The following is a 13681-nucleotide window of genomic DNA, read 5'->3' on the forward strand; positions in this document are numbered from 1 at the left end:
CCATCATGCACCCTAAGAGCCAGGATCAAGCTTTCCAATGTCAACGGAACCCAGAGAGGTCAGGACACTCTTATTGCAGGACAGAAGTTTCCTCTCCTGAAAACTTTACAGTCTGAGAACCTAAATCTGCAAACATGTACTTAAACAGCCTGATTGGTTTGGTTCTAGATTCCCCCCTGGAATTCCAACAGACAAAGGATGAGGGGCAGGTTGTGAAGTGATTGAGGGGTGACAGCAGGCATCTCACTGGTAATGATAGTTTGTATTTTTGGGTAGCACCCAGAAGCATCAGCTGAGCTGGGCCCCCCATTGTGCCGGGTGCTGCACAGACAAGTAGCAGGAGCCAGCCCTCGCCCCAGAGGCCTTGCAGTTCAAGGGCCAGTGAGTTGTTTCTGAGCAGCGCACAGTGGCTTGGTTTGGGAAATCTGCCTCTCCCGAAAATCCCAAATGGAAATGCACTTCCTGCAAGGCTGCCTTTACATTCACTCCTCTGACCTGTGCCACAGTTAGGGAGGCTAGAAGGGCGAGGACAAAACGCAGTGGCAGCTTTCAGGGGCTGGGCTGGGGCTGGGACAGTTCTGCCTTAGCCGGCTCCCTTGAGGCTGCAGAAGTGCATTTCTATTCTTTCCCGCAGAGGCCGGATCTGCGTCATCCGGGCTCTGCGGGTAAGTGGGGGGGAGGGATAACTCAGTGGGGGGGGAGGGATAGCTCAGTGGTTTGAGCATTGGCCTGCTAAACCCAGGGTTGTGAGTTCAATCCTTGAGGAGGCCATTTAGGGATCTGGGGCAAAAATTGGGGATTGGTTCTGCTTTGAGCAGGGGGTTGGACTAGATGACCTCCTGAGGTCCCTTCCAACCCTGATATTCTATGATTCTATGATCCCTCTCCCACGGGAGGAAATAATAAGGGGGCTAAGGAACACGCTGGATCTGCTTGTGTGCCTGTGACTTCGGCTGCACTGCCCTCTCCAGCCATGTCACCATGCCCCTCCCAGCAGCATCCAGCTGTGCCCGCATCCCAGGCCTTCCACAACTGCCACACACCCTGGGGACACCGCCGAGGCCAGCTTTGAGGGGGCTTGTTCCCAGGGTGAGAGAAGTGAGGATCATTTGTTATCTCATTGGTGTACACCCCCGCTCCCTGTCAGATTTGTCTGACGTCCCCTCAGGGCTCTAGGCACCTCCTGGGGAGCCCAGGCTCCTAATGCAAGCAGGCCGGATCCGCGCCGGGTGGGTCTGTCGGCCCAGGGGGCATTGCCCCGGCAGCTCTGCTGGACGTGAGCCCAGGCTCCCCCGCAGCGTTCTTGAGCAGGGACTGGCTCTCTGGGGCACCCAGCGCGGAGGGGCCTGCTCGGGCCCTGGGTGCTGCCTCAGGGTCCCTTTCTCCGGCCAGCCCGGGCCTTGCTGCCAGCACCCGGGCGGGCGAGCCCCTGTCCGGGCACCAGGCAGGGCTCGGAGCTGGATGCCCTGCGCAGGGGGCGCTGGAAGACACCTCTGGGGCAGACAAAGGGCTGCCCCGGGGAGCCAGGCCCTGCGGGCGAAGCAGGTCCAGGCTGGAGCCCGGACCGGACCGGACCGGGCCGAGCCGTGCCGCGCCAGAGCGGAGCGCACCCACCGCTGGCCCAGGGGCGGAGCCTCCTCACCTGCGGGGCGGGGCGCGGCGCTGGGAGCGGCCGCACCTGCCCGGCCGGCACTCGGCGCTGCAGCGCGCCCGGAGCAGAGCGAAGCCTCGATCCGCAGCGACCTGCCGCCTCCTGTCCCATGGGGCCGCCGCGGGGCCGCCTGCCCGGGCTCTGCCTGCTGCTGCTGCAGGTAACGGGGCCGGTCCCCGCTCCCGCTCCCTTCCTGGGGCTGGACTGCGCCCCCCAGCTCCGCGAGGCCAGGGCGAGGCCGGGTGTCTCTTCTGGGGGGTTGTGCAGAGCCGCTTCCTGGAGCACCCGGCTGCCACCCCCTCAGCCTCCCATGCGCCCCTTCGTAGGGCAGCACCCGCCCTGGCTGCCCCACTACCACCCCCACTTTGTAAGGGCCGCTCCCCCCCCAGCTGCCACCCCCCTTCATGGGCAGCACCCCCTGCAGTGTGCCCCCCCCCCGCTCTCTGAGGCACCCCTGCCTAGGCAGTGGGTTGCTGTACTTGTGGTGTGCTGGGGTGGCGTTGGCCAGCATTGTGCACAGTAGCCAGGCGCTGACTCCAGCGTTCAGGGCTCGTTGGACTCTCCAGGGTCTGGGATCCAGGGCTGGGACTCTCATGGGACAGGCTCTGCCATGAGGCTGCCGGTCTGTGACACAGACTTTCTCCCTGGAGCCTAGTGCTCCTGCCTCACCTGGATTCTGGCAGTGCAGAGGGCAAGGGAGGGCTCAACTGCACATGGAATTTCCTTCTAAACAGGGGGATTTTCTGGGAGGCTTACTGCTTGTGACCTGTCCCGGATGCCAGATACAGCTCCCTGGGGGCTAGGGGGACATGAGCTTTGGGACCCGTTCCTTCTGGCTCCTCCGAGTAGAATTCTCTAGGTAGGATTTTTGGGGGTCAGCACGATGGGGTTCAAGGGAAATCACAGACAGGGCAAGGCCAGAACATGCAACTTACTAACGCTTATTTCTTGGGAATCAGGCTGGCCGGTGGTTTTGCGAGGAGGTGTCGCAGTGCCAGCCAGGTTTTGGCTCCGAGAGCTACATCTTCCCTGTCTCCCGGCGGGATCTGGAGACTGGCCGAGTGCTGGGCAAAGGTAAGGTGACGTCTCAGCTCCTTGAATGCTCCACGCAAGGCAGGTGTTCTCCCACTTGATCTTAGGGCAGCTCACACCTTAATGTGGAGAGCGTTTCCCTCAGCTGTGTGTATGTCATCACACAGACTGTTCCTGATCATAGGTTCATAGAGTTTACAGCCAGAAGGGACCACAGTGGTCATCCCATCAGCCCACTTCAATAACTCGGGCCATGGGACTGCCTCGAATTAATCCCTGTTTGAACTAGAAAAACAGCCAATTTGGATGTAAAAATTACTGGAGCTGGAGAAACCACCAGATAACATCCTTACAGCAGGTACCGCTGATGGGGACAAGTACAGTTCGGAAAGGATTTAATGTGTTTCTAAATACTGCTGCTGGGAAAAGGGAGAGCCCATCGCCTTTGAGCTGTGGAGATATGGCTGGTCACAAGACCGCAGTTTGCTTTACGCTTTTGCGTCTCCCCGTGCTGTAACAGTGACAGACGTTTCACTGAAAGAAAAGGAGGACTTGTGGCACCTTAGAGACTAACCAATTTATTTGAGCATGAGCTTTCATGAGCTACCGCTCACTTCACTAGATCAGTAAATGTTTATCAGTGTCTCCTGCTACTGACAGTAAAGTGTTAACAAGCAGTGAGGATCACTGAAATCTGCCCTTTCCCCTCTAGCTATGGGAGGGGTAAGGCAAGCTGAGAGCAGACTTGTTCAAACTAGCAGTCTTTGGGTGTTTAGCTTGTGTTTACTCACTGACAATCTGCCTTCAAAGCTTTTCACTATCATCTGTGTGCCCGGCAGCATGAATGCCCATTTCCTGCTCTTCTTACTGAAGTTTTGGTAATATGAGTGGGTCATCTGTTTGGCCTTCGTTGTGTAAATAAGGGTATTATTACTTACTTATTAATTAATTACTTAAATGGCATCCATTGGGGGACTTAGTTCTGGTTTGGCTATAAATTGCTGGGTCTCAGGCATGACCAACAAAACCAAAGCAGACAATCTGTCTACGTTGCTGTGGGCTCTTCAACTGTATCGTTTTCAGGGGAGGGACCCTTCCACGGCTGTGTGTAAAACACCTCGCACTAGACAAGTAGTAATTGCCAGCCTCCGGATGGCAGCAAGTCCAGCAAAAGCAGTGCCTCTGTTCTCTCTGAGCTTGTTGATAGGTTAAGTGAGCCCTCCCCGCACCCCGGTGCAGACACCCTCTGATGGAGCTTTGGTTGTGGTTCGGTTGGCAAGTGTAAGCTGGAGCATGCTTTCTGGGGTCACGACTGCATGCAATGCCTCTGACCCATCTCGGACAGAATGAATAGTTCTTTGTTCGTTACAGCTCCCACTAGCAGACTAGGCACTTCACAGATGCACAGGTGATGGGGGGGCCCTGTCTGGAGGCGCCTCCAATCCACATCTGTAAACCAAAAACCATCTGGCTAAAGCAGAGTTTGGGTCGCAGGTGTGTCAGTGATTCCATCTGGTTCCATCCCTCGCTATACATCACACTTCCTTTACAAATGTGCTGCACCTCTCAAACATCCAAACCTGACTTCTGGGAGTAGACCTAGCCACTACCCCGTAACCCTTCACTGCACCCATCACCTCCTCCAGTCAACGCTGCCCACTCAGACATAGTGTCATCCCAGGAAACTTGCAAAATCAAAAGAACAAATTAGCAGAAGAGCAGAAGTTCCACTTCCTCTTCATGGGTCTCCAGAAGACACAATCCCACTTAAACCCACTTCGTCACTCCCATGTCCTAGTGTTGATGACAAGTGCCCAAAGATGAGCTGAAGGAGGGTTTGTCCAGATGGCAATTCCCATTGCAGGCTGTGAAAGAGCCAAGACGCTCGTTCCCTAACATCATCAGAGATTTGGCAGCCTTTAAATCTGGCTTCTCAAGCTTCTACTAAGTGACGTTGGGGATGAAATTCCTATGCTCAGCATTCTGTGAAGAATGAGCTGGTGCAGAGGAACCATCAGTACTTAGCTGCCTTTGTTCCAATGTCCTGGAGTTGGCTGGTGCTTCCTTCACTGGCTACTATGGAACAAAGGAAAGCTGATTTTGTGTGTGACTGGTACCAAGAGTTGTGAGGTGTCTAGTGTCACAACTTTTGCTTGTGACTGCACCATTCCTGGAGACGTCTCTTCCATAACTGGCAGAATGCTTGGTGAGAAGCCATTGCCTAAACTTCTTCTCAAGAGGACAAACTGGTGCTTGGCTAGAACTCCATCTGGGGTCTCCTCTAGCCTGCGTCTGGCTTCCTTCTGGCTTGTGAGGAACAATGTGTAGCCATGCTAGGAAGTGGGCTGTGGGGGGGTCAGACCCTGTGAAGAGCGTGGTGAAAGGCGACAGACTGGAGACTTTGCTGGGGCATTTGGAACAGTGGTGGCCAGTGTGACTACTGCACTTTTAAGGGCCCGGATGCCTTGTGGGGCAGAGTTCTTTTGCAGCTGGAGGTAGACTGAGCCCAAGAATGAGCTGGTGCTGGGCAGAGCTTAGGACCCACTTGATTTTTGCTGCGGTGATCTGGTCTGGCAGCGTCGTTGGCTACCAAGACGTGACTCTTGTGTGTCCCGGTCCAAACATGCCTGTCTGTTCAGCATGGCTGTAAAATCAAGCCCCGTCCCTTTGCCCCTCGCCCGTATGGTGCCCTCTTGAATATCTTCAGCAAGTGCTCCTGCCCCTACTAGGGGCGCTTGTTTCTCTTCAGTTGTTATGGCAAAGTTGGCAGGAGCTGGGGCAGAGCCTATACCCCTAGGGAAGGCCTGGGAGCAATGCCCCCTCTTTCTCTTTGTGTTTGTGAAGCAGACAGAGGAAGGCAGGTGGGGTCTCGGGGTAGCACCTGTCAGGCTGGTAGCTCCTGTGTTCAGGTGGCTGGCTGCGTGCTGGGATCCTGCTGCAGTTCTCAGGGCTGCTCTGTTGATTTTTGACAGGGTTGCTATGGAAATGCTGTGTACTCCTGGTTAATGGTTGATAGGGTAGGTTGACAGTCTTTGGAAAGACAGGCAGGCTCAGGCCTAGCGCCTGTGCGCAGAGCCCTGCAGGTGAGTCGTTGAGGGCAGGGGAGAACCTCCTGGGAGCTCCTCCTGCTGAGTGAGGTCTTCAGAGGCCCTGCACCGTTGGGCCCCTGGAGCCTGGCAGACCGAAGTTAGACTTCGCACCTCTGTTGTCATTGCTCATTAGCAAAACTGCTTCGCGGGTCCCCTGCTCTGGGTCCCTCTGCCAAGTGCCCTGCTGCTAGTCTCGCCTGTGCTGGCGTGACAGGGTGGTTTGCCGCTCAGCGGCCTGAGTCATCTTTCTGCAAAGCCACCCCGATCCCTCAAGCTGGTGGTAGCTGGAAATTCCCTTGGTCACTGGCACGTTCTGCTTCCGGGTTGGGGGGGGGGGGGGAAGGGAGAGAGAAATTGCTCTGGGAGTGTCCCCCTCCTCCAAGGCCCAGTGTCTGGCTAACCCATTCAGAAGGCCTGACATCCTTGCTGCTTATTAGTAGGGTCCAAAGTTTGAGCAAACAGGAAGGTCTTGCCCCAGGCCTAGGGGCTTGCTAGAGGGAGGATGTTGCAGGTGTTGTCACTCTGCTGATTCCATAGCCAGTGGCAAGGAGCAGAATCCAGGTCTGGGCCTGGCAGCAAGAGCAATTCAGCAGGTTGTAATTCCCATCATAGGGCACGTGGAGAAGGGCGTACTGGGATCTGAGGCAATTCAGGCCTTTCTGGACTGTAACCCACACCTGCTGGGGGCAGAGTATGCAGCCCGCTGCTACGTGCTCATAGCAGTTTATGCCACGTGACACAAACTGTTCCATTCTGCGCTAGCTGAGGTGTCTGGGAGGCCCAAGCAGAGCCCTCTGCAGGGATCTGTCCTCCAGGTGAGAGGAGTGGATCCCAGCAGCAAGGTCTACATCACAGGAATGGCCACAGCTTCCTAGCCAGTTGAGGTGGGAAAAGACTCCAGGGACCACAACGCGAACGTAGGACTCCCGGGGAGAGGTGAGTCCAGTGTAACCCTGCTGCTGAAGCCTGTCGGAAGCTTGGATGTGCTCCTCTGACAGAAGGGGTCCCTGCCCAATGGGGTCATGTGCTTCTCACAGTTCAGTGGTCGATCAGAGGTTAGCCCCGTGCCATGGAGAGGAACGGGATCACTTGTATTTTCTGATGTTCTATATTAAACTGTCCACTCTGCATTAAGTTCTGGTTTAAGGGCTTGGTCCTTAGATGCCACAGGGGTAGATCTTTAAGAAACTTGATTGCAGTAAATTTGATCTAAAAGGCAGCCCCTGGAACTGGAGGATGGTTGTACTGAGCCGATGCTCCAGAAGAGCTAATCACGGCACTTCAAAGGGAATCAGCTGGGTCCTGTGACTGAAACACAGAAGCTTTCCCCAGGCTGATGAGTTGGGCTGTAATTAGGATGATTAGCTCAGGGTGTGTGCGCTTTCCAGCTGATGGCTTTGGATAGGTTTCAGGACTCATTGAGCTTAGGAGAGAAAAACACCTGTTGTGATCCTGACCGGAGGCCGCCCCCAGGCCTCTGGCTGGTTGTTTTTAAGTGGCCATCCAACTCGTGCATCTGCAGAAGTGGGGTTTTACCCATGAAGGCTGAGGCCCAAATAAATTGGTTAGTCTGTAAGGTGCCCCCGGACTTCTCGGGGTTTCTCTGGAGGAGGCTGGGTGCCTGCTCTAAACCTTTCCTACAGAGGTATTGCAGGATAAAGCCCTTAAAGAGCTAATGAAAGGGTTTGATGGAGGAAGAATGAATTGCAAAGAATAGATACTGCCTGCTGCATTATTCCCTCAGCAGCCATTAGCTAGAAACCCTTACACATCGTTTTGTAACCGCCCTGTCTGCCGGCCTTCCCGCCTGGTGGCAGATGCTGGGATCAAACCGTCCTCTCACGTAAGGGGTGGCAGGTGCTGGGATCAAGCCATCTCTTTCTGAAGGACCTCCGTAGCATTTGATGTTGAATTCAAAGCAGGTTGCTACCCATTCTTTGGATGGCAGCTGTTTCTGGCCTGCCTTGGGCTAGGAGCCAGGAATTCCTGAGCTTTTAGCTCTGGCACTGACTCACTAGTGACCATGGCAGGTCACTTCACCTCTGTGTCCCCAGGGTACGGAGGAGGAAATGGCACAGTGGCCGCACGTGGAGGGAGAGGACTAGCTTGTGCAGCACTTTGGAACAGATTTTTCTGGCTGATCCTGCCCATTCCATGATTGCAGCCAGGAGGGGTCAACCTCTGGAATCCAGGGCAGGGTGACATCTCCTGGAGAAGGCAGCTGCTGCTTCTCCCTCCTGTTTTATTTATTTGTTAAGCTTATCTGGTAATAGGGTCCTGCTGACACCCTCTGCCCTTCTCGGGGTCTCTGTGGCTTGTGGCCTCAGCTGTCCCGTGTGGCTGCTGGCGTCCAACTCTCGGGAACGCCTCAGTGACCGGCTTCTGGGGAGGCAGCAGCCGCGCGACTCCCTTGCTGACCTCCCTGCACCTTGTTCTGCCCCATCCCCTGCACTCTGTCTGTGGGCTTGTGTTGCGCTGGGACTGCCTCATCCAGAGACCTGGTCCCCAACCAGCGGCAAAGGCTGCCAGGGTTTGGGGCTTTGGCCAGCTTCCCAGGGCTAAGAGCATCCCTCTTAGGTTGTCACCTTTGGCAGCCTGGGTGAATTGTTCACTTTGTACATGATTTCGCCCTGAATCACCTTTTGGGAGAAACTCGGTGATTTCACCCTGAATCACCTTTTGGGAGAAACTCTGTCTCGCGAGCCTGACGTCGTGGTGAAACTTCAGTATGACATCAGGGGCCTGTCCGGGAGCAGGCAATTTCCATGGGAGAGGCGGGGTAGGAGTTCTGCCGTCCTGTTTGTCCCGGGGTCCAAAAAGCTGATGAGTCTCTCTGGACTCTCACTTCCTCCTACGACAGGTGTCTGCGTTTTGCGGAGGAGCGGCTGGATTTGGGTAAACACAGAGGCAAGTTGTTGCCCAAACCCAGGGGCTGATCGTACAAAGGCAGTGACAAAACAATCTACACTGGCAATAAACCCAGAACCCCTCCCTGACTCCAGTGTGGGAGGCGAGAGCTTGTTTTGCTAATCTGCGGCTCTAAGCCTCTTATCTGTTAAGGAGGGGCTGGCGTTTCACGGCCAGTGAATGACTCGCCTCCACCTGCGCTGGGCCTGAATGAAGGAGCCCTGAGTCGGCTGAGAGTGATGTCATTGTTCCCTGGCCCAGCCTGGGCTGGAGCGAAAGTCTGCTCCATCCTTTAAGATGACCATATTCGGCGCTGCACGAAAGGTTAGCGTGGCATCCTCACTCTGGGATCACTGCACTGGTTTGTCGTCAGCCGAGGTTAACGTGACTCTGGGTGTCTGCTGCTGATAAGTGGGGCTAGGCAGCTTGCAGTAGCAAACAAGGACATCTGACCGCTTAGCTCCAGCTCTGTTGTGGGCCACTGACTTCCATGCCCTCTGTTTAATTCTGACCCTGGCGTATTCGGCTGTCCCTCTCTTTCTACCCTTTCCCCCCCCAGCTCAGGCCACAAGACTAGTTGAATTCAGACCTTTGCTCCTTCCAGTGAGGGTTGCCAGGCACCCGGTTTTCGACCAGAACGCCCGGTCAAAAAGGGACCCTGGTGGTTCTCTGACCAGGCCGTTAAAAGTCCGGTTGTGGTGCAGGCAGGCTCCTTGCCTGGATCCACACAGCTCCTGGAAGCAGCAACAGGTCCCTCCAGCTCCTAGGCGCAGGGGCCTACCCCGAGCGCCGGCTCCGCAGCTCCCATTGGCAGGGGTGGTGCCTGCGGACGGGGACAGCGTGCAGAGCCCCCGTGGCTTCCCCTGCGCCAAGGAGCCAGAGGGACCTGTTGCTGCTTCCAGGAGCCACCTGAAGTAAACCTGCACCCGGAGCCTGCACTCCTTGCCAGGCCACATAACCCCAGCCTGGAGCCCCCTGCTGTACCCCAACCCCTCATCCCCTCCCCCATCCCGGAGCCTGCACCCCCAGTCAGAGCCCTCACTCCCGCTCGCACTCCAACCCCTGCCCCAGCCCGGAGCCCCCTCCCTCACTCTCAACCCCTCATTTCTGGCCCCACCCCAGAGCCCGCTGCCCCAGCCCAGTGAAAATAAGTGCGTAAGTGAGGGAGGGGGAGAGCGAGCAATGGAGGGAGGGGGGATGGAGTTAATGTGGGGTGGGACCTCAGAGAAGGGGCAGGGCGGGGCCTTGGGGAAGGGGGCAGGGGAAGGGTGTTCAGTTTTCTGCAAATAGAAAGTTGGCAACCATAGTTCCAGCTCTTAAACAACATACAATAAAATTCCAAAGCCTTCCAGAATCAGTGACTCCTTTTAGCTGAGCCTTCAGAAAATCTGTTTTCTACAAGTGGGAGGAATCCTGAAGCCCTTGTTCATCAAACCCTTAACGTCCCACAGCCCTTGTGCCCAGGGAGCCGTCTCTGTGGCCTAGGTACTCAGGGGCCTCCATCACTGTCAGATCCGTGCGCCTCGGGGTCCTCACACGCCTGTGAGGCAGGGCACTGCTGTTACCCCCATTGTACAGATGGGGAACCGAAGCACTAAGTGCCGTGCCCAAGGTCACACAGGAAATCTCTGGCAGAGCGGGGAATTGACCCTGGGTCTCCCAGATCTAGGCTAGCATCAGCCTTCTTTCCTATGTCACACAGTGAGCGGCGATGGATCTGGGCATCACATCCTGTGTCGAAAGCTCCCGCAGGCAGGTCACACTGTGACACCATGTGGCTGCTGTGACGGAGGGAGGAAAGAACAAGGGGCCTCCCCAGGCTGCCCCATTACTTTGTTAAAGGGCAGTAGGGACAGGCAAGTATCTCGTGTGAAGGCCGCACACTGCTCAGTGCTAGGCTGGTGCTCTCTGCCGTCGCCTGCCCTTTCAAAGTAGGACTGTCTGCCCAAGCTCGGGCGCTGGAGGCTTGTGTGGTGGTTCATGACGTGTGCCTGGGTGCAGTGTAGACACAGTGTTCTCACTGGGCAGCTTTTTCATGGGCAGAGAGCCTGGTTTGACTGATCATAGGTATAAGTAGCTTTGCCTGGCTCGGGGCTCTTCCTGCCCTGGCTGGGGGAGATCAGGGGACTAGAGCCGTATTGTGCAAGGGCAGAGTTTTAGGCCCATAACTGACTGCACGTCATTTGCCAGTAGTTCTGCGTGGGCCAGAAGCCACTTTTCAATGTCTAATATCTTGGCCTTTTGCTGTTTAAAGTTGATTAGAATGTGGGTTAGTGCATCCCGCAGGAGCCTAATGCAGCCATTTGTCTGAGTGGCTAACGCATCAACTCTTTTGCTTCTATCTTGAATTTTTTTTTTTTTTTTTAAATCTACAAAACCCCTCCAGACCCTGCTCTTAGCGGCAGCTGCTCCGTCTCTGCAGAGCTGAGTTACAGGAGTTTCTAACTGAGCGGCTCCATTCTGTGGCAAATTCTGTCGGTGTGTTCCCTGGGCACCAGAGCAGGCAAGAGGGTTGGAGGGAAATCCACATGAACCTCAATCCAGTGCCCTGACGCTGCCTGGCTGGGCTCCTGTGCTGTGCGAGGATCGCTCCGTAGTGCTTCCGGGCACCTGTCCTGCGGGAGGAGGAATCTGACTGGCCAGGGACCAGGGTAAAAGTGAACCCTGCTGTGTGCTGTCTGGGTGTGGCTGGGCAGGAATGCACTTTCTTTCCAGCCAGGCTTCCTGGAGAAACAGGTTTAGCGGCTGCTTCTCTCCAATTTAAAGAAGAAGTCGGTTGGCCTCCATTCAGAGGCTCCCGGTGGCCAGGGGCGGTTCTCTCTCTTCTCTTGGGCCAACATGAGATTTTCTACAGCACGCTCCCTGGGCACATCCTCCTGGCCCAGAGCAGGGGGGCTGGGGAGCCAGCGTGCAGAGGGGAGAAGGAGAACATCTCATCTCCCCTCTCTCTAGGAGTACGAGCAGCACTGACTCCCTCCAAAGGGGCATCCCACCCCGTTCCCCTGGGCTGGAGGCGGTGCCTGGGCGCCGTTCAGGGGTCGGTTGGCGTCTGTAACCCTCCACTTCGCTTCGTGCTTAGCCTGGGCCTGTAGGTCTCTGAGCCTGAGCACTTTTCGCCTCCAGGCCCCACACCGAGGAGAGCAAATATTGCTCTCCCCGGCCTGCAGGTGGGGGGATGGGTGCCCAGAGAGCGAGTGACCAGGCCAAGGTCACAAAGCGAGCCTGTGGCTGAGCCAGGAATGGAACCTCGCGTCCCCCTGCGACCAGGCTGCCCCTCGCTGGCACGTGGGTAGGAATGGGCAGAGTGAGGACGTGGACGGTGTTTCGGGAACCTTTTCTGCCCGCGCATAGCGAGCAGGAGGGCAGCTCTGAGTCTTTGCCTAATGTGGCCGTTGCCTTAATTGTCCAAAGCATCTACTCTCACCCAGAAGGTTTATTGCAGGAAGAACAGATGTGGGAGTCATTCTGAGACTGGATTGAAATGGAAAATGAAATGAAATTTAGGGACTTTCCTACTTCACCTGTGATTTCTGTGTGGGGAAATCCTTCGCTGCCCACCTCCCATCCCTCTTATGGGTTTAAGACACCCTTAAACACAGCCATAGACTAACTCAACTTTGCATTATGTGATGGAGAAAGTGGCAAGTGTCTCATTATTATAATGATCTTGCATTATATGTTGCTGGATCCCAGAGCTTTGCAAACTCTGTAGCATGAATTGAGAAGGATTTCATACATTTTTGATGAGTGTTCCCTAAAATGGAAACACTTTGGAAACCGCTATGAAAACAAATGAAAGGTTCTGCTGGCTGTAACTTACCAGTGACTCCCTGGGTCTATTACTGAGCCTCCCTCTGGAAAATCGGTATTTGAAATCTAAAGAACTAATGTCCTGCTTGTTAGTTGAGACTAGACTCTGTTCCAGATCACTGGGGGGGGGGGGGCCTGGGAGATCATTTATCCCCATCATCTGGGGTTTTAAAAAAAAAACCTGGGGGACATGCTGGCAATATAAAAACTCATGATTATTTTTCACACTGGAAAAATTCTGAACTGGACTGGACTCTTCCTAGTTAGTGACTGTGTGAGTTCTTGTGCCCAGGAGTGACAAAGATATTAAATTGAGGTCCATTTTGTATCTCAGTGCTATGGAAACACGATAAAATGTGTGCTAAGTTGAAAGAGAATCCCTGTGCACATCTCTGGAATGCAGCTACCTCCGGGTAAAGTGACCGTGTCCTTGTCTCACCACCAGACAGTCCCAGTTCTTTCGAGGAGGTCTTGGCATCCCAGGAACTTCTCCACACTTTCCACTGGATTAAAATGTTTTGGTGTTTGTTCAAGACCCTGCTGTACCCAGCAGAGTTTCCTCAGTTTGCCAGGAAGAAGCCGCACCGTGGAATGAGCGTTCAGTGTGGTGAGCAGGGTTTGGGGTGCAGAGCGAGGCTGAAGGAGCCCAGAGCCTCTCGGGGCTGTTCCTTCGTGCCGAGCGAACGGCCACACCACTGGTTCCGTGTTTCCTGAGAAACCTGTTCAGACACTTAGCCCTGGTCTGAACTGGGGGGCAGATGGATCGAAGTTACGCAACTTCAGCTACGTGAATAACGTAGCTGAAGTCGACATGCTTAGACCGACTCACCGCGGTGTCTTCACCGCCGTGAGTCGACTGCTGCCACTGCCCCGTCGACTCCGCCTGCCCCTTGCCCCCCCATCCCCCTCCCCCCGATCCGGTGGGTAGTGTAGACATACCCTGAGCGACTGGGAAAGTTCCTCTGCTCTGAGAGCCGCACGCAGGAGGCAGCTGAGCGGGAGGCCATCGGTGGCGACACCCGCACGGTTTGAACGAATTGCTTCTTTGCTGGAGCCTCTTTCCTAACCCCAGCGCTCACACCCAGCGTCCTGGCTTGGGGTTTGAAAGAACAGCCCCCTCGCTTCTGGGGTGGGGCGCTGCAAGTCCAGCCGCGTACATTAACGCTGGCCACGGCCAGGGGAGGAAGCACGC

The 13681-nt window shown here is 55.5% G+C and overlaps 1 protein-coding gene across 1 annotated transcript in view; it reads left to right on the plus strand.

Moving 5' to 3' along the window:
• Positions 1-1656: 1656 nt before the first annotated feature.
• LOC140896452 (B-cadherin) overlaps positions 1657-13681 on the plus strand; it is a 44097-nt gene continuing 32072 nt past the window's right edge. The window contains exons 1-2 of the mRNA XM_078848146.1: positions 1657-1811; positions 2611-2725. Coding sequence (XP_078704272.1) covers positions 1761-1811; positions 2611-2725 — 166 coding nt within the window. The 5' untranslated portion in view covers positions 1657-1760. The remainder of the gene's footprint in view (positions 1812-2610; positions 2726-13681) is intronic.

Source organism: Lepidochelys kempii, chromosome 12, assembly GCF_965140285.1.
Source record: "Lepidochelys kempii isolate rLepKem1 chromosome 12, rLepKem1.hap1, whole genome shotgun sequence".
NCBI lineage: Eukaryota > Metazoa > Chordata > Testudines > Cheloniidae > Lepidochelys > Lepidochelys kempii.